Here is a 24,231-nt window from a genome sequence, read left to right as displayed (position 1 = left end):
TCAGGAAGGCAGACAGCACCTGCTGTTGGTGCCAACGTTACTGGACAGGCTGCATGGGCTCTGTCTGTCTGTCCGATGTTCACAGGCCGGCTCCCCGGAGGCTCCACACTCAGCCCAGCTTCTCTGAGATGCAAACCAGGCCACTCTGAGGCTGCCTGCAAACTTTCTGCTGAGCACCGACAGCTGCTTCCTGCTCTGCGGGGAGTTCTTCCAGATCCTGATCAAGGCACAGAGAATTGATCTATCAGATTAACCAGGAAGGAAAGAGTGGGAGAGCGAGTGTGGGAGACTGTGGGGCTGAGTGTTTTCTGCATAGCAGTCCCCTCCCTTCTGACTTGAGTATTAATTGCTACATTACTGCTGCCATGTAAGAAAGACAGTCAGCAAAGCCTGGGAGAGCTCCAGCTCCTCCCTCCCTGCTCTGCTCAGCGTTACTCTCCTCCTCGGTTCCCTTGGAGTACCTTGTGCCCCGGCAGTGCTGTCCTGGCCCTGGCATCCTGAGGTCCTCCCGTGGCGAGGACTTAAGTGGACAGCAGGAGTGGGTGGAGAGAGGGAGGGAGAGTTTGCCCTGCAGGCTCCCTGGATGCAGAAGCCAGACTCGCTGCAGAGGCAGCTGTGCTGTTCCCGGAGCCTGGCTTTGGGGGTGCATCCATCACTCAGGGTTCACCCAGGCAGGCTCCAAGTTCCTGGGGTGCACAAGGTGGGTGCTGTCCCTTCTGGGTGCTGACAGCCGAGCCTGGCTCCCCTCCACCACCATGAGCGGCTGCTCCAAAAGATGCAAGCTCGGGTTCGTGAAATTTGCCCAGACCATCTTTAAGCTCATCACTGGGACCCTCAGCAAAGGTATGGAAACTGGCCTTGCCCCTGCTTTCTTTCTTGATATGACCCGGCTGGTCGTATTGCCTCGGTGTGGTGAGCGTGGCCATTCTGGTGCACCCAGGTCTTGGAAAAGGCTGGGGAAATTGGTGGCTGGGATTCGAGGTTGCTGACAACCTGGGTCCTGGCTCTGAGTAGGCAGGCACCCAGCCAGGGAACTCAGCTGGCTGTAATTGCCTGGAACTTTGGAAATGGAGTTGGTGGTGTGTGGCTGATAGGTTACGGGTGGGCAGAGGGACAGAACCCTTTCCAGAGCATTGGAAGTGGCTTAGCGTGACTGGAGTTTCAAGAAGTTATCCACAGAGGGTTGTATTTTGTTGATAAAAGAGAGATTTGATGCAGTGGGTTGTGAGTAATTCTGCAGAACAGAGATGCTTGAGGGGGCCAACGGGAGGTGGTGATGGACCGGAATCTGCTTTGCACTGGTGGATTCAAGAAACTGGATCAGCTCTGCACCTCAGGTGCCAAGAGCTTCCTCTCAGAGGGTTCCAGGGTCTCGTGCGTCTGGGGCTTCATTCATCGTTCTGCTTTCTTGGATCCCTGTCCCTCCACATTTCATGCCTATGTCCATGCCTGTCTTTTCTGCTTCTCCAAGAACTGGGGTGGCAGGTGGTTTGCAGGAGTGACTGTCTGGGCAGACCAGAAAGTGGGGCTATGGAACAGAATTAGGGCTGCAGCCCCAGATGGGCCTACAGCCGGGAGGCAGAAAGAAGGCTAACTCCTCAGGGCCTGGCCCTGTGTCTTAAACCCCATTTTACACTCGGCACCAGGGAAGGTGAGGCCCTCGGAGGGATCTGGCCAACTTTCTGGAGATGATGTCAAGGGAGAGAGGCAGCGTGATGTGGCTCCACTGGCTGAAAAAAGGTCTTTAAATATTCATGCTGTCTTTCAGGAAGAGTCTTTTGGGGGCTGGGGGGAGAGGCACTGGAAGCAGCCAGCAGAATATTCAGGGAAGGAGCCCACAAACCTTTGATGGGTTTTTGAAAAATAACAGTGAGCGCAGAGACAGGCTATGTGCAGCCAGATCTCATGACATGGCTCAGGTGCCTGCTGCCTAGTGGGTCTGGTCGGGTGTATGTTGTGTGGCATGTGTGGGTGGTGGGAATGATGAGATTCTGTTTATCTCCTTCCTTGGGATGTTCTGACCTTCCTGTTATTTCCCTACCGTCCTTCTGAAATGGGGCACTGCTCCTCCAACATACCCAGGTGGGCTGAGCCCCCATTGTGGAGGGCCAGGCTGGCAGAATGACTGGAGGCCAGAAGTGGGGTGAACAGGAGGTTAATGGGCATAGCTGTGGTTGCTCTCAGTGGCTTTACCTCCTGAAGAAGGAGAAAGCAAAGGGGCTAGGAAATTTCACAAAGTTTCCCCATTCAATCCTCAGAGACAACTGGAAGGTTTTCTTTCCACATTACAGAGAGCAGGACCTAAGAGGGTGATGGGTGTGAGGCAGCATCCCGTCGCAGCCTCTGATGGAGGGCTTGTCCCCACCTGCAGTCTAGTGGCAACCCAGACCCCGCACACAGATGCTCCCTGGATGTCACACTGAATGCCGAGATAGGGGGATCATGGGGGTTTCCCATAAGTGCAGCAGAAAGAGCTTTGGCCTAAGGAAACCTAGATCTCAACTCTGATTCTGCTACCTGGGCAAGTCCCAGCCTCTCTGAGCCTCAGTTTCTTCATCTGTAAAATGAGTCCATTACCTCCAGCCTGTCTACCTCCTAGCACTGGTGCAAAGATCCAGCGGCACCTAGCCATGGAATCCCTTTGTGGAGTGTGTTGGCATGACCAGTTGTGAGGGTGGGGTCAGGGCTGAGATGAACATGGGTCTGCAGAGAGAGACCCCAACCCATTCCCCTGGCAGGACCAGGGTCAGAGCTCCTCAGTTGCTCCTGACTCACTCCTGCAGGTGAGTCTGTACTTCCCAAGCAGCACCAAAAGAGGAATGAGATCACAGAAGGCCATTATGCAGCAAGAGGGGTGACTGAAAAAGCAAGCTGGCAAAGGAGAGAGCATGGGCAAAGAACTCTGTGTGCATGTGTATTTGAGAGAGAGAGAGACAGAGACAGGGACAGAAACAGAGCAAGGGTAGATGGCCACTTGAATAAATGATCAGGAAGATATTTTCTTCTGCATATTTGCCTGTGTTCATTCGTTCAGAGTTTATTTATTGAGCACCTACTCTGTGCCATGCTTATTGCAAGACAACAGACATGTGAATGAATAAGACACAAGCCCTCCATCAAGAGGGCTTGTCCCCACCTACAGTCTGATGGGTACCCAGACCTCATATGCAGATACTCCCTGGAAGGAGTGCTGAGATGGGGGAACCATGGGGGTCAACAAGCATAGAGAAGAGATGTCTGGGGCAGGCTAAGGGGCACCTCTAAAAAGTGACATCTAAGCTGAGACGAAGAGAGGCAGGACTGAGAAGGTGGGAGGAGGCCGAAGCTGGAAGGGGGAGCAGCATCAGAGTGTTGGCCTCTGCAGAGGAAACAGCTGGCGGGTCAGGACAGCTCCCTCTCTCTGCTCAGAATCCCAGAAACTAAGATCCTTGTGACACAGAAGGGACTCCGTGGGGACCTGGCCTTGCTGTGACCTGCTGCAGTAGAGCCTTTCCTGCCACCAGGGCTCAGAGAGGCAGCCCGTGGCGGGCACTGGGGCAGGATTGTATCTGTGTTCTTTGCTTTAGCTCCGCAGAGAAGACCAAGTGTTTACACAGCCCCGGCTCTGCGCCAGGCACGTGCTGGGTGACTGGTGTTCTACCCAATCCAGGTGTTTGCTAAATATTTGTTAAATAGTGAGGAACATGGGAGCAGGGCCAGGCTGGGAGCAGGGTAGCTGAGAAAGGCCTGCAGGGAGTCCAGAAAACGGCTTTCTCATGTTTACACCTCCCCTAGGTGGGTTTAGATTTGACCGTATGTGGATACATTATCCACATAGGGTCGAATGCTTAGTGATTTCTGGTTTTAATTTGATTTCACTTATTCATTATTCATTGCACTGAGTTCTAGATTTGCAGTAATCCAACCCTCAGGAGAGGGATTTTTCTTTGTCCATTGCAGAACTGAGGAATGCAAAGAATGTGTTGGACCAGGTACCTGCTGGTCCTACGGCAATTTACTGTTTCATAACAGCCTTGCAAATACCTGGGGAACAAGGAGGGTCCAGGACCACCCTCTCTGTCCTGCCTGTTCCTAACCCTTGGCCACCTTCTGCCATGCCAGCAATCCTTCTTGCCATTGGTCTAAGAAGCCAGCTCGCCCAGATTTCTCATCAGTGCTTATTGCAGAGATAAACTGCTCATGTCCACCTGCTCACATATCTCATCAACCTTGAACTTTCCTTCCTACCCCAGTCATAATTTGTGATCTGTGTTCCTTTTAGGAACATGTTTGCTAAAGGCTCTCTTCCCCACTAGACTTCAGCTCCATGAAGGCAAGACCGTGTGCATTTTTTTGCTTACTGCAGCCAGAACTACTAGTATGGTGCCCAGAATGGAGTATGTGTGTTACTGTGTTAAATGAATGAAACAGCACTGCACGGCACAGACACCAGCTATCAGCCTGAGATGCCACCTGGTGCAGGAGCTTTCTAGGAAGCACTATGCAACACCTGTCCCACAGGTGCTCAGCAAACGCTCTCTGAACTCTGTTTAGCTTCAGCCCCAGCCTCCAGCCTGTGTGAGCCTCCAGCCACATAAAACATTCAGGCTCTGTCTGAGCTTGTGTAGTGTCTAGAGAAGGGCATTAAGATTGTTCCCAGAAGGAAAGACTGGGTGGGCAGGCCTCTGGCATCCCCACTCCCACCTCTCCGGCTCTATTTTTGTTTTATTGACTGGATTTCTCCCAAACTTAAAGAATCTCTTTGGCATTAAAAAAATTTGCAAACCACGAATGCAGTGAGAAGCACAGTTGGTTTCTAGATTGAGACATCCCTGAATGCTGCACACTGGCTCGGAAGCTTCAGACTGGGTCTCTCACCTCCCTGGCACTTAGTTTCCTCGTCTGTAAAATCAACTTACAATACTCTTCTTATGGGGTTGAATGAGATTGTGTAGATAAAGCTCCCTGCCTATTAGGTGCTCAGTAGTGTTGACGGATCCGACTGCTGTTATTAGCTGATACTCTCATGGTTGAGAGCCCCTCCGGGCTGGGACTCCGTCTCACTCACTACTTGTTTTCTCAGCACCAGGCACAGATTCTGAGAGCAATATCTCATGATCACTTTGTGAGAGCCTATGGCCTTGTCAGTTACTGCATGACTTTATTTATTTATTTATTTTGAGGCAGGGTCTCGCTCTGTTCCCCAGGCTGAGTGCAGTGATGCAGTTGTGGCTCACTGTAGCCTCGACTTCCTGGGCTCAAGCAATCCTCCCACCTCAGCCTCCGAAATAGCTGAGACCACATGTGTGTGCCACCACAACCAGCTAATTTTTGACTGTTTGTAAAGACAGGGTCTCACTATGTTGCCCAGGTTGATCTCAAACTCCCGACTCAAGAGACCCTCCCACCTTGGCCTCCCAAAGTGCTGGGATTACAGAGACCCTCCCACCTTGGCCTCCCAAAGTGCTGGGATTACAGGCATGAGCCACCACATCCGACCACTGGATGACTTTAGACCACTGCTTCCCCTCTGCTGAACTTCTTTTCTTAAGGGCCTGCCCAGAGCCATCTCTCTCACCTGATTCCTTATTAGGAGTTAAAACCCTGATTCCCAGAGTCAGGCCCCTGCCTGCTGTTTAACCTAGGAGAAGCTCAGCTCCTGACTCCGATGCTTCGCGAAATCAGGGGTCTGGGGAACCTGCCTCTTCCTCTTTCTGCACAGTCAGCTCCCCACCCCCCTCACAGACTTCCTGGGGGCCTCTGGCAGGAGCCAGAAGTTGTGCAGGCTCCATTCTGGCTGGGGAGGTTTAAACTCATCTCCTTCTGCACACCGGGAACAAATGTTACCCCAGGCGCAGATGACAGAGCCAAAGTGAGCAGAAGGGAGGAATCCAATCCAGGAGAGCTTCTAGTGTCCTCCAGGCCACCCATGAGGCTGCGGGGGTGGGGAAAAGGGGTGTGGGAAGATGAGATCTATCTCAAGGACAAGGCCCTGGAGCTGTAACTCTCCCCTCCCGCCCCAGCCCAGGCTGTTCCTCTTTTTTCGAGACAAAACCTCAGCTCCCCCATCAGAGACATACTGTTCCTCTTGCCTCCTCCTCTTGCTATTCAAGATCCTCAAGAGACTGACCTTGGACCTGGGCATGACTCTGCCTTCAGGCAGGCCAGGCTGGAGTACCAACTCTGCCTCTTACCAGCTGTGTGAAGTTGTGTCATTTGAACACCACCCCAAGCCAAGCTCCCCACTTCTAATTGGAGATAATAATAACATCAATAGCACAAGACTGTTTTTTAATGTAATGATGATATTGAGTAAGGGCTAGCAGCTCACAGCAAATCCCAACTCTGCTCTTACAGGGCCCCCTCTTACATTTTGTGCCCTAGGCACCTTCCTTGCTTCATTCTAGTCTTGATCCTGGAGGTAGGGATCACAATCACCATTTCAGCAGATAAGGAAACTGAGGTTTAGCTAAGTGTGGTGGCTCCCCTGGTGAGTGGCAGAGCTGGGATTAGAACCTAGGTCCTGCTGGTGCCAAGACAAGGTACATTCCTCTGCACTCCTAGGGCTGGAGAAGTCATGCCTGCCTGCACTACTTCCCACCTGGCCACCAGCAGAGAGTCCCCCAGCAACCCACTAATTTTGTTGGTGGGTTTTTCCCTGCTGGGTCTCATCAGAGCAGCCACCTGTCATGCAAAAGGTTGTGATAAATTCCATTAAAGTGTCATCACCTGGGTTATGGGGAAAGGGAGTACTCCAGAGGCCAAGGTCAGCAGGACCGCCATACCCATGCTCTCTCAGTATCCTTATCACCTCTCAGGCAGGCGTGCAGGCCCCAAGGCACCTGCCAGACACTGAGTAGTTTCTGCCTACTCCTCCACTGGGCCACTGGGCCGCTCCCCCATGGCTCTTCCTTCTTATAGGGCAAATGTGAGAAGTGGTCTTGGGTGTGGGAAAATACACAGAGCTTTGGACACTAGGCAGAGGCTGGAATTGAGGTGTTGCAGTTGTCTACTGTAATTGTCTGGGAAAGCAGAGGCCTTCACACTGGGGACTTTGAGACCTGGGAGATATCATGTCCTCTACCAAAAGGAGAATGCCACCTGTCCTGTGAAAAGCTAAGCTTCAATGCTGCCTCTTCCTGGGGAAAGAGAGTACCCCCATCTGAGTCCTGGTTCGCTCACTGTCCTGGCAGTGAGGGCTGAGCGAGCACTCTGGTCATGTTACCACAGCCCCACTCACTCTCTATAGCCCTGGAACCTCTGAGTGCCGGTGCCTTGTCACAGGAAGAAAGCTTGACTATCCAGGGCTTCTGGGTCCCCGCCTACCTCTCCAGCCCCAAGCTAGAGCCTGCCAGGAGGGGCATGTGTTCACCCTGGCCCTCCTGATGTCCAGTAGCCTTCATCCCAGCCTACTGACCCCACCACCCTTGCCCCTCTGCAGCAGGCCCAGCACTCCCTGACCCATTTGGGCTGTCCAGGTGCTCAGTTCAATGGGGTCTCCATAGTCCCACAGCAGAGGGCAGAGAAGAAGGTGGGATCACCTGCCCCTCTGGAGCCTCTGTGTCTTTCTCCTAGATAACACTGATACCATGCAGGAATAATTTGTTCAGGGCCATTTATCCTGCCACTGCTGCACAGACATCCTATTAACTTCAGGACCACAGGGGAGCGGCTAGTTTGCTCCAAATTAAAAGTAGCTGGAAATGGGGCCCTCTGGCAGGCAGGAGAGTACAGGCTGCAACAACATAGCCCTGGGAAGAGTGCATCTAGTCAGGTCTTCATCAGCCTTCTCAGGCCTGGGCCTCCTTTGCCATGCCACAGGCCCCTCATCTTCCCCAGTCTTCTTAGGGTTACAGAATCTTCCCTGGGCCACCTCTCTCACCAGATCCAGGTCCCAAATCCCTGAAAGCCACTGTTTCCCAAGGGTGGAAGTGGCGATGTGAAGTCACTGTGGAGGGAAGCAGGATACAGGGTGGGAAAGCTCTGGACCCAGACGGACCCGGGCTCCAACCCTGCCAGCAGGACAGCCTTGGGCAAGCCATTCCCCATCTTGAGTCTGTGTCCTTCCATAAATGGGCCAGTAATTTCCATCGCATATGGCTACTGGAGATGGAATGAGATGGGACGTGTGACAGGCACAGGACCTGGCTCATAAAGGCTGCTCAGTAAAAGTCAAGTTCCCCACCCTTCTCTTCTCCTGTGATATGACTTTGGACTTGTAGCCAAGAGAAACGAAGCTGAGCCTCTGTGGGTCAAGTCCACTTCCCGGCTCTTATCCAGATGTGCTGCTGTTCCAAAATTATCCCCCCTGCCCCCAGTCACTCTTGATGACAAGTTCTGTAATTAAAAATGTGCCAACAACTGAAACGATCCTTTTTATTTAGTTGTTTATGGATTTATTGGCCATCCATTCCCATGAGAACGGGAGCCCTGCAAAAGCGTTCACCACATGGGAATCACGTAGAGTGAGTGCCTCAAGCACCTGCGGCCGAGGAAGGTTGAATAAATGATGACTAAATGCTTTCCCTGCTCAGCAATATCAGGCCATGTGCCTGGAGTTCCCTATTTTGAGGTCTGGTCTTAGTCAGGCTTTCTCTTCAGCCTGCCACTCCATATCTCCCTGTTCTGAATTCCTGTGCTGGAGTTTGACAGCAGTGACCAGCCAGAGCCACCTGGATGAGACAAGGGTCAGTGCAAACAAGACCAAAGGCCTGTTCCTGCCCCCATTCCGCTCTCGTGCTCTGCTGGGGGACTGCCCCGGGTGCAGGTCCACACTGCGCATGCATCACAGTTGGCCAGGTGCTCTGGTGAGGTGGGGGTTCTTCCGCTTTATCCACCTGCACCCCACCCAGAAGTGCAGGAGGGGGGACCCCGCTTAAAGGCAGGTAGTCAGGGAGAGGAGCTTTGGGGGAGAGGATGTGGAAATAAAGAAATTGCATAGGCCTCCTGGGCCAGCTGGAGGAAAGAGAAGCCAGGACTCCTGAAAAAGACTTATGGGAGGTCATTTACTATCACCACTGACCACCCTCTCTGTACTGCTCGCAGGTCTCCAGTCTAGGGGCAGAAGAAAACCTTGCTTCTCTGTTAGGATGAGGGTAGGAGGACCATGAATACAAAGCTAACCTTGGTCCCCTCTGGCTGAAGCCGCTGAGATTCCATTTTGTGTTCTTAGAGGTGCTAAGAACAACAGCTTTGAGCCAGACCAAAATGGAGGGTTTGAGTCCAAATCCTCACCTTTGATTGCTGTCTTAGGCCATCAGGCTGCTTATCAACCTGATGGCCTAACATCCCATACAAAGACATGGTGGCTTATCAACAACAGAAATGTATTTCTCACAGTTCTGGAAGCTGGAAGTCTGAGATCAGGATGCTAGCACTGTGGAGTTCTGGGGGGACTCTTCCTGCTTACAGACGGCATCTCCTGTTGTATTCTCACACGGAGGAAAGAGAGTAAGGTAGCTCTCTGGCCTCTTCTTATAGACACCCCCACTCAAGAGGCTCCGCCTTCATGACCTCATCACCTCCCAAAGGCCCTACCTTCAAATACCATCACCTCGGGAGTGGGATTTCAACATGTAAATTTGGGGGAGAGGAGGCACAAACATTCAGCCCATTGCACTGAGCAAATGGCTTTTTTCTCTGGGCCTCAGTTTCTTCATCTCTAAAATGAAGGAGCTGCTGATTTCCAAGGCCTCTCAGCTTTGGAATTTAAAGATTAAACAAAATTGCAGCACTGCTGGTGGCACCTGCCATGTGCCCAGCATTGCCTAAGCACTCCATGCCCACCGTTTTATTTAGTGCACATGAGAACCCTAGGAGGTCGAGTGCTCTAATTAACCCCACTTGCAGATATAAAGAGCGAGTTTCAGAGAGGGGACGGGCCTGGCTTGGAGTCACACAGCCAGTGTGAAGTGTAGCCACAACTGGAAGCTTAGGCGGTCTGGCCCCAAGCCCTCCCCAGTCCATCCCCATTACACTTTTTCCATTTCTGAAAATCAGATCCAGGGTAAGAAGGCAACGAAGACAAAACAGATTCCTTCCCAGTTTGGCCAAGAGGCAACACACACTCTTGTTTTAGAAATCAAGATTTCAGGGCCTCCATTCTGACTAAAGAAGTGCAATTGAGGAGAATACCGGCTGAGACCCAAGCCCTGCCAATCCGTCCCCTAAGCCATTATCCACAGGTCACCTTTCACAGTCAAACAACAAAACATACGGGGAGCAGGCCCGACAGCCAAGGCTACAGGGAGGGGACAGAAAAGGAAACACCACCCGGCAAGATTTCCAGTTGTATTTCTAGCCTGGCCAATTTTCATTTATTGCTGGAATGAGGTCAGTTGGAAGCTGAGGCAGAGAATTGGGTAGGAATCAGGTAGCGGGGGTGAGATTCTGGGGCTTGTATCTGAGAGGCCAGGGTTAATCTATCCTAATTTTCTTTCTGTAATCTTTTGTTTAACCCTGGGCCAGTTTGGATGACATTTTTCAAACCATCTGTGCTTGGCAGGTTGGGCCAAGCCCAGGCTTGCTTCTCAGTATCTGCAGACATCAGCTTGGAGCCGGCTGTCACCCAGAGCCTGGGATGTCTCTAAGCCATGAAGCATATTGGATTGCAGAATGATCCGCGACATCCCTGTGCTGATTAACTCTGCCCAGGCCTCACAAGTTCAGAAACAGTGGCTTTCATTTCAAACTCAACAGGAAACATGAGGGGAATGGCCATCGGCATCCTCTATTGAGTGCTACTTATTTTCTGTGAGCTTTAACAAGGATTCCTGTATTCAGTTCAGCCCTTTCTCTGTGAGTTGTTTTTACTCCAAATCAGGGGCTTTGAGAGGCTGAATAACTTGACGACATCACAAATACAGAACTGTGGTTTAAAAGGTCACGTGCAAATACTAATGTTCCTTTGAACATGCCTGGTTAAACCTGTCAGCACCGTCACTGCTGTCATGGACTGAATTGTGTCCCCTTAAAATGTATATGTCAAAGCCCTAACCCCCAAGGTGGCTGTGTTTGATGATGTGGCCTTTGCACAGGTGATTAAGGTTAAATGAGGTCATAAGGTTGGGATCCTAATCCAACAGGACTGTGTCCTTGTAAGAAGGGGAAGAGACACCAGCAGTACACGCACACAGAGGAAAGGTCTTGTGAGGACAACATGGCCAACCACAAGCCAGGAGGCGAAACTTCACCAGACACCACCCCTGCCCGAATCTTAGTCTTGAACTTCCAGTGTCCAGAACTGTGGGACAACAGATTTTCGTTATTTAACCACCCAGTCTGTGGTATTCCATTGTGTCAGCCCAAGTAGATGAATATCGCCACACAGACCATTCTTTGCGTAGCATCCTTTCCCAAGTTTTTAATTGTGAGAAATGTATCTAACATTAAATTTACTGTTTTAACCATTTTTAAGTGCACAGTTGTGGCATTAAGTACATTCACATGTTGTGCAACCATCACCACCAACCATCTCCAGAACATTTTTCTTCTTGCAAAACTGAAACTCTGCACTGTACCCATTAAACACTTCCCCATTTCTGCCTACCCTCAGCCTCTGGCAGCCACCACTGTACTTTCTGTCTCTATTAACTTGACTGTTCTAGGTTGCTCATGTAAGTGAGTCATGAACAATATTTGTGGTGGCTTATTTCACTTAGTGTAATATCTTTTTTTTTTCTTTTTTTTTTTTTTGGAGACAGGGTCTCACTCTGTCACCCAAGCTGGAGCGCAGTGGCGTCATCACAGCTCATTGCAGCTTCTACCTCCTGGGCTCAAGCAATCCTCCCACCTCAGCCTCCAGAGTAGCTGAGACTACAGGCGTGTGCCACCACCACACCTGACTAATTTTTTTATTTTTTGTAGAGACGAGGTTTCACCATGTTGCGCAAGCTGGTCTCAAACTTGGGATTGGCCCGCCTTGGCCTCCCAAAGTGCTGGGATTACAGGCCACCATACCCGGCCCTCACTTAGTGTTATGTCTTTAAGCTTCATTCCTGTTCATAGCCTGTGTCAGAACTCCCTTCCTTTTTGAGTTTGAACAATATTCCATTGTATGGGTACTACATTTTGCTTTTTTTTTTTTCCATTGATGGACCATTTCCATATTTTTAAAATGAAAAATGAATCACATACAATTATAATCCCCTTGCTGGAAACTGTCACCAATGGTTTCTTGACACATTTAGAGTTAAATGCAGACTCCTCTCGGTGACCTGTTGGCTTTGCATGATCTGTCCTCTGCATTTCTGTCCTTTTCTGCTTGTCTCCCTCTCCCTATGGCCCCACCCCAGGTGATGCACCCCAAACACAGGCCGCCTTACTCTTGCTAGGATATGGAGCTCCTTCAGCCTCAGGGTCCTCACCGTCCCTGTTCTCTCAGTCTGGGCTCTGGACTCTTTCTACCAAATCTCCCTGGACTGTCTCCCTCAATTCATTCAAATCCTCTCCTGTCTGCAATGGCTGCTCCCTCCTCATCTCTCCCGACACATTGCCTAATGCTGCCTTGTTTTTCTGCACAGCGCTTACTGCTCCCGCAACAGTATTACCCATGTATTTGCTTGGTGTTTTTAAACGTTTTAATGGAAATTGTCTGTGTTTAAGGTGTACAGTGTGATGTCTTGATACACACATAGATAATGGCCTGATTATCACAGTTAAGCTAATGAACACATCCATCTCTTCTAATAGTTACCTTTCTGTGTGTGGTAAGAATTACTCTCTTAGCAAATTTCAAGTATACAGTGCAGTCTTATGGACTACAGTCTCCTTGCTGTGCATTACTCTAGAGCTTGCTCATTCTCCACAGCTGAAACTCTGCACCCTTTGGCCAACATCTCCCTGTTATTCATTTGTTTATGATCCAGCTCATCCACTAAGAGTCCAGCCCTGTGAGGGCAGAGAATTTTGTCTGGCCTTGACTACTTCCCCAGCACCTGGTGCAGGGCCTAGTACATGGTAGGCCCTCATTGGGAGTTGAGAGGTCGAGCTGGTAGATAAGGAATCCGAGGCCCAGGGAAGGCCACCCAGCAAGCCAGAGGCAGAGCTGGCTTGAACCAGGGCCTCCCCGTCTTTCCATTCCCTACAGGTTTGGGACTGCACGCCCTTTAAAGGCTCCAGTTTTGTATCCACCGTTCCCACGTCTGTCTGTCCATCTACACTTCCTCCTTAGCAAGGCCACCCATGTTCCTGCATCCAGAACATGAGGGGTTAATTAAAATAGTAATCTAGCTTCTCAGGTTACCATCCTAAGAACAGCCCTCCTCAGTTACTGCAGCTGGTGGGCCATTTGATTTACTTTGATTTGTTCTTGTCATGGAGAGAGGGGAACCTGTCGCTGGGAAAGGATGGTGATGGTTTCCAGTGTGTTCTGCTCCATTCAGCCAAGGGGCTCTTCCGGGAGGGCATGAAGTGAGCAGTCACCAGCGAAGGCATCTGGGAGCTGCAGACGCGGCTGGCTTCCATGGCTATGTTCCCCTCCAGCCCTTGAGGATCCAGGACTTTCTGGAAACATGACTTTTCGAGTTCACTGGATGCCAAATCCATTACCACCAAATTGTATGATCTTAGGAAGTCCAAGGGAGTCACTCCCTTGAGTGTAGCTTCCTTTTCTGTAAAATGTGTGCAATAATGCCAATACCACAGGTTTATTAAAGTAATGCACTTGAAAGTGTTTAGTGCAGTGCTTGTGTCAAATTGGGATTCAACAAATGATGAAGTGGTTTTGCTTTTATTTGGCTTTGCTGTTTGTTAGGGCTGAGCTTAAATCTCCTTCATTGCATCCTAGTCAAACCAGGGACCTCCCATGTCTTGGGAAATGACTGGGTGACAGAAATCACCCATGTGGGCCAGAAAAGAGGGAGAGATGTTCTCAACATACACTTTGCCTTTCCTTTCCCTCCCTGGGATGCAAGTATCAGTGACAAAGAGTCTTATTCTAGGGAGATGAGACAGGAGAGCTCACACTCCATTCATTAAGCAAGCTCCTCATGTCCAGAAACTTTAAAGTCTCCTGTGCACTCCTGCCCCACTCCCGGCCCACACTCTCCTACAGATGAAGAATAAGAAGGGGCAGTAAAACCTTGTCTTTGTATAGTCCACCGAGGGCTCAACAGAAAGAGGTGGAGGAGGCCTTAGACCTGAATGTTGCGGCAGTCACTGCACCCTGGGTCAGAGCCCGCTGAGGATACCACCCTGGAAGGGAGAAGCTGGCTGGAACCACAAAGCCCCATGGACAAGCAGGCTCTGGCACTGACTTTGAGCATTTGCTGTGCCTGCTGGCCTGTCTCACAGGGCACCATGAGGTAAAAAGACAGCAGGCACGAGGTAAAAAGACCGCAGATATAATTCCCATTATATCTGGGAATTTCAGTCTGGCCAAGGGAGCTTCTGAGAGCCTGAAGGTGGCCAGTATGTGACTGAAAGTCAAGGCTACATGACACAGTGACCAGCATGAGACTCCTCCAAATGTCCTCAGCACAAGGATGGGGAAACTGAGGCCAGAGCAAGGAATGCCCTTGAATAAGTTACCCTCAAAACGGAGCCTCCTCTGGCTGGTAGCTGGGGGCACAGGGATGGAGGGTAATCTGGCCCCTCCCAGAAGTGGTGGCCGCCCAACAGATGGCTCTTCATTGCCACACAGTCGGTGACTCATAGACCAAGCAAGACCCGTCTCCCCTTCATATCTGCACTCTTCCTTTCATGGCCTCACCTCTAGGGGAGACTCCCAAGTCTCTCTCTCTTGCCTTGGCTCTTTTCTTAAGCTCCAGGCCTACAGGTGACTCCTTGACTGGATTGTGAACTTGTTGGGAGCGCAGGGGCTACATTTTACCTATTTGACAATGTGCAGACTGGCACGGTGGCTCATACCTGTAATCCCAACACTTTGGGAGCCTGAGACGGGTGGATCACTTGAGGTCAGGAGCTCGAGACCATTCTGACCACAGCGAAACCCTGTCTCTACTAAATATACAAAATTAGCTGGGTATGGTGTCACATGCCTGTAATCCCAGCTACTTGGGAGGCTGAGGCAGGAGAATCGCTTGAACTGGAAGGTGGAGGTTGCAGTGAGCCATTGCACTCTGGTCTGGGCAACAAGAGTGAAACTCTGTCTCAAAAAAAAGAAGAAGAATGTGCAGCACCTAACACAAGACCTGGCATAGCGTAGGGGCCTAACAAACGGATGGATGGATGGAGGATGGGAGGAAGGACCACTAGACCCTTCTAGTTGAATGTCTTTCTCCAGCCCCTACTCAACCCTTATAAAACCAAAGCAGACCTCTCTCTCCTGATTTTACCCTTTCTCTTTACATGTCCTGGTCTTGAACTTTGTTCTTTCCATCTGTCACTCCCTTTCCACTCTCAGAACCATTCCTGAAGTCTGAAACTTTCTAACCTCTCAACTGCTTTGCTGCAGCAGCCTGCAGACTACATTTTTTCCCATTTCTTCCCTTTTTGCTCCTCCACAACATTCCAAAGAGATGGCCCATCCAACCCATTGACCCAGAAGCCCTACTTCTAGAAATCTATTCTAAGCCAATCATCACAGATGTGCATACAGACTTTTATTTAGAGGTACTCATTATGGTATTATTGCATTACTTATAATAGTGAAACACTGGAGGCAATCTAAGTGTCAATGGAGAAAAATTGTGCATTAAATGCATTTTGGTTCATCTATCTGATGGAATAATATTAAACTGTTGAAAATTATTTTAAGAACTAATTAATAACCTACAGAAATGCTATTGATATCATATCAAGTAGGAAGCCAGGAGAAAAAAAACTGTGTGCTCAATGAAGTTCCAGTCTGTGGGAATAGTTGTGTATGGAAAAGTAAAATAGAGAAGAAATAAGCTGAAACATTAGTGTGGGTTTTAGCTTGGATTAAAGGTCAGCTTTTAAAGTTCTTTTTTATTTGTGTGTTTGTTTGCTTGTTTGTTTGCTTTTTTGAGACGGAGTCTCACTCTGTCACCAGGCTGGAGTGCAGTGGTGCAATCTTGGCTCACTGCAACCTCTGCTTCCTGGGTTCTTGCCTCCCGAGTAGCTGGGATTACAGGCACATGCCACTACACCCAGCTAATTTTTGTATTTTTAGTAGAGATGGGGTTTCACCATGTTGGCCAGGATGGTCTCCATCTTTTGACGTGATCCGCCCACCTCGGCCTCCCAAAGTACTGGGATTACAGGTGTGAGCCACTGCCCCCGGCCTAAATTTCTTCTTGATGCTTCTCTGCATTGTCTGAATTGTCTTCAATAAGCATCCATATTTAATCAGAAACCATAAACATATCATTCACTAAATACACATCTTCAATTATATAGTTTTCAATATGGGAACGAATGAAAGTTCTGCTTTCACTGGCATATCATGCCATGTGGCAGTACACCCGAAACTACCAGATTTGGCACTCCCAGCCCTAACCCCACAGTCTCAGACCTCAGCCCACTCCCTATTCCTGTCTCCCCGCGACCAAACCCACACACACATTCTCCTCCAGCCAAACTGGTCCCCACATGTTTTCCAAACCAGCCTTCTGTTCTATGTTCCTCAGCCTAACCCTCAAAAGATTCAGAAACACACATGCACATGCACAGAGAGAGAAATAGAGACAGAGAGAAAATCCAAATATGATAAAATACTGATCATCATTGGTGAACCTAGGTGAAGTGTAGGCATGCTCACAATTTGCATTGTAGTTGAATATTTTCAAAATAAAAAGCTTGGGAAGTAAAGGAGCAGTGTAGTATAGTATTGAAAGGCATAAATTCTGCATGAAGTTACCTTATTTCAAGTTCCAGTCCCACTGCCTATTAGTTGGGAAGTAGTAACATTAGGCAAGGTACTTACTTTCTAAGACTCAGATTCTTCATCAGTAAAACGGGGATAATCAAAATCTTAGTGTATTTGTTTCCTACAGTTGCCCAGAGAATGGAATGTATGTGTGTAAAGGGCTTGGTTAAGAGTGCCACACACCCTTGATCATGAACTGTTAGTATCAATCCTAAATATAGAAATCAATTTCTTTTTTTTTTTTTTTTTTTTTTTTGAGATGGTGTCTCGCTCTGTCACCCAGGCTGGAGTGCAGTGGCCGGATCTCAGCTCACTGAAAGCTCTGCCTCCTGGGTTTACGCCATTCTCCTGCCTCAGCCTCCCGAGTAGCTGGGACTATAGGCGCCTGCCACCTCGCCTGGCTGGTTTTTTGTATTTTTTAGTAGAGATGGAGTTTCACCGTGTTAGCCAAGATGGTCTCGATCTCCTGACCTCGTGATCCGCCCGTCTCGGCCTCCCAAAGTGCTGGGATTACAGGCTTGAGCCACCGCGCCCGGCCAGAAATCAATTTCTTAACCGTGACTCTATTCATGATATTCTCTACCCCTATAAGCTACTCATCCCTGGACAACTAAGTGAAGGGCTACAGCTTTGAAATCTTTGCTTGCATGGTTTTTTTTTTTTCTGCCACTAGCCCTGAAAGTTGCTCCAATGCAGTGCCTGTCCCGCTGGTATCCATACCTCCAGGCCCTGGCACAGAGCCTGGCAAGGGGGAAGAAGCCATTAAATGCACCGAACCCCAAATGAGAAACTCAAAGTGTTCAAGCTGTACTTTAAAGAAAACTCTTATCGTCAGAACCAAGTTTGCAATTTTGCTGATGCAGTCATTCTATTCCCATGGGCTTCTTTGAGATAAGGCATCACCTTGATAAATTAGCTGTGGATATAGGCATCTTGCAGTTGGCATGGGAAAGCAATTTAATTTCCAATTAAGCCTGATTTCTGGGCCAAGAGGTTTGCCTACCTCGCACTAGGAGGATTATTCTGGCCAGGACTATTATTATCACAGGTCATGATTCTACCATGACGTGGACTCTCAAGGAAGCTGATCCTTCAACCCTTGGAATGGTTCAGTGAGGCAGAAATAGGGCCTCTGTGGGTAGGACCATTTTTCCCCAGGAAATAAGTTTATACAAGTAGAGTCAGGAAAGTTCAAAGCAAAGATAGGCAGTCTGTTTTTGGGCAACATTTTTAAGTCAGGGTACCCCTAGAAATGAAGCAAGAGGTGAGAAACGGAGGGAGGCAAGGCAGTCATCAATCAGGTCCACAAGCAAGAGAGGCGGGAAGTTGCTACTGAGAAAAAGAAGGCAGGAGGGAGTTCTCTGAGCCCAAACGAAAAGAATCTGAATTATCGGTGGAAGCAGACACACTTGCTTGAAGAGAGAACAGACATTCGTGAAGCATCTTTTATGCACTGTGCTGAGCACTCCACATTCATGATTGATGATTCAATGCACCCTGTAAAACAAACACTGTGAGGCTCATTTTCCAATTGAGGAAACTGAGATTCAGGAAGATTAAATAAACTGCCCAAAGTCATAAACAAGACAGATTCAAACTCTTGTTTTCCTGAGCTTTTCTCCCTGCAGGCTCCCTCTCAAAGACAAATACAAACACATCATTTAGGGCCATAAGGATAATGCCACACTCAGCTGTATCTTACCCACCAAAATTGTAAGCATGAGAAAAAGGCCTTTCAAACAAGTCCTGAGAGAGTGAAAATAAATGGTGGCTGAGGCTGCTTGGGGCGAGTGATCTGATGGAAGAGCTAACAATATCCACTTCTCTTTCGGGTGTTGTTTTTGTTCCCACCTGCCCCTCAAGGAGGGAGACCTGAGACCTGGGTACCATGGCCGAGCATGGCTGAGAGGCTCCCGTGAGGTCAGGAGCTCCTCTGACAGCTTAGACTGCTTCATACCAGTGGGATTCTGGCTTGTGGCTGAGGGGATTTCAATTTGGAAGGGTTGGAAAGAAACAACAGAGGGGAATGAGGGATCGTGACTAGTGGAGCCACAGAAAATTTAGTTAGATGCCAGAAGGTGTGACATGGCCTAAGTTTAATTAATGATAGTAAAAGAGGACTCTAAGGCAATATGTAAGCAAGCATGCTGTCAACTCCTTTACGAATTCTAGAGCACATGATTAAACCCGTGGTTTGGGAACACTTATGGAAAAAAGTAGAGATGAATGAGAGGAGGGTGCAGTCACTGAGAAGGAGCCGTGCCAGTGGACCAGACTCTCTTTTGTTCTGCTTTTGCATAGTGACCAGTTCAAGGATTGCTGCGACCATAGTGTGCCTGGGTTCCAGTTGGGCGTGTGATGAGCTATGGACTGGAAAGTGTGGGTTTAGGCAGGTGGTAGCTGACCTCGTGGTCCTGTCTGTCTTGGCAGTGCCCACAGCAGAACCTTTGTGGGACTTTTTCAGATCCTTCTGCTTGGCCATCACCTCCACATCTATTGACACTTCAGAGGAGTGGTCCCAGGGAGTCCATTGAGAGCCTGGGCTCTGTAATGGAAAGGTATATGGAGGCATCTAACAAGCTCTCAATAGTTGACCTTGACCTGCTTGGCGTTTTCCACTTTTGTTATGGGGTAAAAACTAAAGAACAAGATTCCCTGTGGTTAGAGCGTATTCTGGGGCTATACTGCCTAGATTTGAAACCCAGCTCTGCTATTTGCTAACTTCTGACTTGGGGCAAGTTAAATCTTTTCCTTGTGCCTCCATTGGCTCATTGGTGAAATGAAGATACTAATAATAACCTCAAAGGATGTTATTACTGTTCAATGAGCTGTGCCTGGAAAGATCCTGGCATTCAGGTAGGTGCTCAACAAATGCTAGCCCTTGTTACCATTAGGAATGACAGATTCTTGCACAGGAAGTGGTCGACTAAATATATGCCCAAATGGAAGTGACTATATCTTGCTATAGTGAGTTATTCATCCAAAGAGGTGTTGCTGCAGGTTGTCATTAAAAAGAACTATTGTAGAAAGAGTGTGACTGTGTTCTCCCTGACAATACTTCTGACACTACATAAGAGGATTTTTTTTCCCCTACTGATACCAGCTAGTTCTGGCACCATCTGGGTGTCCTACAATTTAATTCAATTCTTGACACTAACTACCCAGAGTTAGCTCAGACCCCACAGGTTAAGAACTCAGTCCCACAAGACTGCCCCATTCAAATGCCAGTCACCAATAGCGTGTCCTGGCTATCCACACACTACCTGACTGACTGGGCATCCCTACAACCTCCCCCGCATCTCCAGGGAGGATATAATAATTTACTAGAGCGATCCACAGAACTCAAGAAAGCACTCTACTTACTATTAATACTTTACTTACTCTTACATGTTTACTGCAAAGGATATAACTCAAAAACAGCCAGATGGAAGAGACGCACAGGGCAAAGTGTGAGGGATGCAGTGTGGAGGTGCAGTTTCTGGGCCCTCTCCCAGCACCTTGATGTGTTCACCAACCCAGAAGCCCCCCAAACCCTATTATTTAGGGGATTTTATGAAGATTGCACTACATAGGCATGATTGTTAAACCACTGGCCATTGGTGATTAACCTCAACCTCCAGCCCATCTTCTCTCTGCAGAGGTTGCAGGGTAGAGCTGAAGGTTCTAACCCTCGAATCAAGGCTTGGTCCTTCTGGCAAGCAGTTCCCATCCTGAAGCTATTTACAGACCCACCAAGAGTTGTCCCATTAGAACAAGAGATACTCCTGTCACCCCTAAAGGATCTCTGTACCAAAGACCAAATAATTTTCTGTGGCACAACAGAGAGTTCAAGCACCAAATAGAAAGTGGAGAAGTGCTAGATGATCTCTAAAGTCTTACTGGCACTTAGAGAAGAAGCATTTGTATTTGAACATGTGAAATCAAAGGGGAGTTGAGTAGCAGGGGCTCCAGAATTGACAGAGAAGGAGGACTCAGTGCAGCAGTCTTGTGGGGCATGGGGACAGAAGACATGTCCCAAAGCTGCATGTGCCTCTCAAGCCCCTGCTTTTGTTTTATGTGTACTGGGGATAGGGGAGGTTGGTATGAGATGATGGAGATTATGGGAGAACACAGTCCATCTAAGCCACCTTTGACTCTGCAACTGGGGGAGATGCAGCAGGCCTGGGGAGGAATCACAAATGTGGTCCAATACTCAGTTTAGAGTTGTTGGCTTTGCTTCCACATACCTCCCGTTCTCATCTCCCAAATCCTTTGAGGAAGTTAGCTAGTGAAAATGTACTTATATAAGTAGGGAGGGAGAGTTGTGCAAAGCTAGGAAGAAGCTGAGTTCTGCATCAGAGGTGACATGAGAAAAATCCAGGAAAGCACTGTGGAGAGGTGGATGATCCATCAACTGACTCATCTGGGGGAACAGGATCTGGGAGCCAGAGGTGATGCAGAAAACTAAAGCCCTCCTCCTGGACCCCAGTGGGAATCTGTTGGAGCCTGGTGGAGAGCTTCACATTTCCACAGGGCACAGTGTGGGAGGAGTCTGGAGGCTTCATCTCTGGATGCACTAGACTGGCAGTGCTGAAGCTTTTCATCCTCAGGACCCCTTTACATGCTTGAAAAAGATCAAGGATGCTAAGAGCTTTGGTGTATATGGGTTATATCTATTAACAGTTACCATTTTCGAGATTAGAACTAAGAATGGTAAAAAATATTTAATTTGAATTTACTTATTTAAAAATAATAATACATCCATTAGCTGTTAACGAAGTAACATAATTTTGCGAAAAACAATTATATGTGCCAAAAAATACATTGGGAGAAGTGGTATTGTTTTATATTTTTTGCAAATCTCTAATGTCCAGCTTTAGAAAGGCAGCTGGAATCTCATTGCTATGTCGACATTCAGACTATTGTAACAATGCATGTTACATGACCTCTGGAACATTCCACTGCGCTCTCATAACAATGAAAATGAAAAAGGCAAATAGTGTCTTAGTGTTATTACGAACAGAGTTTTGACTTTGCAAGCCTCCACTTTGAAAACTGCTACACTGGACTCTAGTGAATTTCTCCATGTCTCTCTGGTCTTCCTTTGGTCATTTTCTTTCTCCTCCATATCACAGGGCAATGGCTGGTAAGGTACAGGAAGGTGGCACTTCTGTTCAAACAGTGTCTTCTTAAATATTTCATAGAATTCAAACTCCCCCAAACACAAGACTAATTCAAAGAATACCGGATAGTCTCACATAACAGCCTGTGCTGCCAATGAATAATAAAATAAGTGCAGTTTGCAATGCCCTGACCCAAGGAGTTTAAGATCAATTTTGGATAAATTGTTGATTTAGAGGAGGAGCTGGTATCACTTCAGTAAGTCACAAAAAGTAAGATTATATTAGTATTTATATTGCACTATTTTAAATTTACATAATGCCGAGTCTTCACTGTGAAGAAAGAAGCCCCTCACGATGATTGGTAAAGGGTAGGGAGAGAGAATGGCAAGAAGACACCAAGTTCCTTGCAGGCAAGCGAGTAGATACACCATAAAAGTGAAGTGAAATTCCAGTCCTCTGAGATTTTCAAAAATAGAAGAAACCCTCATTTCTTTCCTCCTCTGGTTGCAGCTTGGACTGATGAGCTAAAGCTCTGTCTGAGGCCTGGCACTGTTAGGATGTCCCCCAGGGTCCTTCCCACCCCAGTTCTGGAGCTCAGAGGGCCCCTTGCCTCTGATTTCCACCATTTTGTCTGAGTTCCGGAGGAGGGCACATGGGAGAACCATCCAGGTGCACCTCTCCAGGTGTGAGTCACTGGCCCATGAGAGGATAGTAATAAATGATGGAAGCACTAGACACTCATTAGCAGAGTGGTTTATTGAGAACTGATGAAGGTTCTCTGCTCCCAGGCAGATATTATTGCAAAAAACAAGTAAGCACAGTGTCTAACTCCATTATGCCTAAATTCCCATTATTTCATGCTTATCCTTTGCATATAGTTCTGTGAGCAGGAGACAGTTGTGGCATTTGCTAGGAGGCCAGTCTTTGTTGACAGGAGGAGAACATCTGTCTCAAGCAAAGGAAAGTCATCATTAATAATTTATGGGACAGTGGGGGTTAGGCATCCCACATACTAATTTTCCCAGAGGAACATGGCTTTTTCCCATGCAGGGATTGTTTGGGTGTTCTGAGTTTCTGTGTATTTTAGTCCCAAATTCAGGTGCATGGAAACCATTGACAAAATAGACCCTCTAAATCAGACTCCCAGTTGGGACTTCCTTTCTTATTTTTCTTCCTTTCTTTAACTTACATTTTTGAGATAATTGTAGATTCACAAGCAGCTGTATGAGATAATACAGAGACATTCCGTGCCCCCTCTACCTAATGTCCCCAATGGTAATATTTAATATTTTGCAAAACTATAGTACAATATCACAATTAAGACTTTCTTAAAAGACTCATATGAGGACCCTTGAGACTTCCCTGATCCCAGAAGGGAAAAATTCCGGGGAAAGATGAGCTGCCTGCCTTTGGAAGGAAGGTCCACCAGGTAAGAAACTGGAGGCCACAGGGATACCTCAGGGCTCCCTGGCTGGAAGTGGCAGACGCTGGTGCAGATTCCAGGCCTTGCCTCAGAACTCCAACCTGCATGAGGGCACCTGGGTTCCAGGGATGTAGCACAGCTCCCTGCTTGGCCCCTGTGGCTTTGGGTGGCTGTGTCTCTCAGCCCTTCAGCTGACTCTGCTGAGTTCTGTGGTTGAGATGCCAGGCTCTGGAATCACACAGCTCCAGGCTAGAGTCCTAGCCCCTCACTTTACAGATGGCCTTGGCCAGTTACCTCTTACAGCCTCAGTTTTTCATAGTAACTTAGATTGCACTTACCATGTGTCACTATCCTAGGAAATTTACATAAGAATTCGTTTCATGCCAAAACTCTATGGAAAGATACTATTATTAGTTTCATTTTGCAAATGTGGAAACAGGCACAGAGAGGTTATTTGCCCAAAGTCACCCACCTTGTGAATGGCACTGTTGCAATTTGAACACAAATAGTGCACATCCCAGGTCCACATACTTAGCCACTGTCCTCTGTTGCTTCTCATCATCTACGAGGCAGGTTCAGAAGTACCTCATTTTTTTTTTTACAAGGCAAACTAATTAGCACAGTGCCTGGTACAGAATAAATAAGCACCCATACATACCAGATGACATTGTTAGTATAAATTCTGGAAGTTTGTGAGTATTCATGACGTATTCTTGTTACTAACAATAGCTCTTTTTTCCTGATCCTCTCCCTTCTCCTACCTTCCACCCTCCAAGAGGTCCCAGTGTGTGTTGTTCTCCTCTTTGTGTCCATGTGTTCTCATCATTTAGCTCCCACTTATAAGTGAGAATATACAGTATTTGGTTTTGTCTTCCTGTGTTAGTTTGCTAAGGATAATATTGGGCCTCCAGCTCCACCCATGCCCCTGCAAAGGA

At 48.1% G+C, this 24,231-nt stretch overlaps 1 protein-coding gene across 2 annotated transcripts in view; it reads left to right on the top strand.

Moving 5' to 3' along the window:
* Nucleotides 1–375: 375 nt before the first annotated feature.
* The window catches only part of KCNIP1 (potassium voltage-gated channel interacting protein 1), a 381,852-nt gene continuing 357,996 nt past the window's right edge, over nucleotides 376–24,231 (top strand). The window contains exon 1 of one of the 2 annotated variants that reach the window (XM_023218923.1): nucleotides 376–843. In XM_023218923.1, the coding sequence (XP_023074691.1) occupies nucleotides 756–843 (88 nt within the window). In that variant the 5' untranslated portion in view covers nucleotides 376–755. The remainder of the gene's footprint in view (nucleotides 844–24,231) is intronic. The other variant, XM_023218921.1, reaches the window with a different exon arrangement.

Source organism: Piliocolobus tephrosceles, chromosome 4 (genome assembly GCF_002776525.5).
Source record: "Piliocolobus tephrosceles isolate RC106 chromosome 4, ASM277652v3, whole genome shotgun sequence".
NCBI classification, from domain to species: Eukaryota; Metazoa; Chordata; class Mammalia; order Primates; family Cercopithecidae; genus Piliocolobus; species Piliocolobus tephrosceles.
Note: the sequence above shows the minus strand (reverse complement) of the source record. Positions and strands in the feature narration are given on the sequence as shown.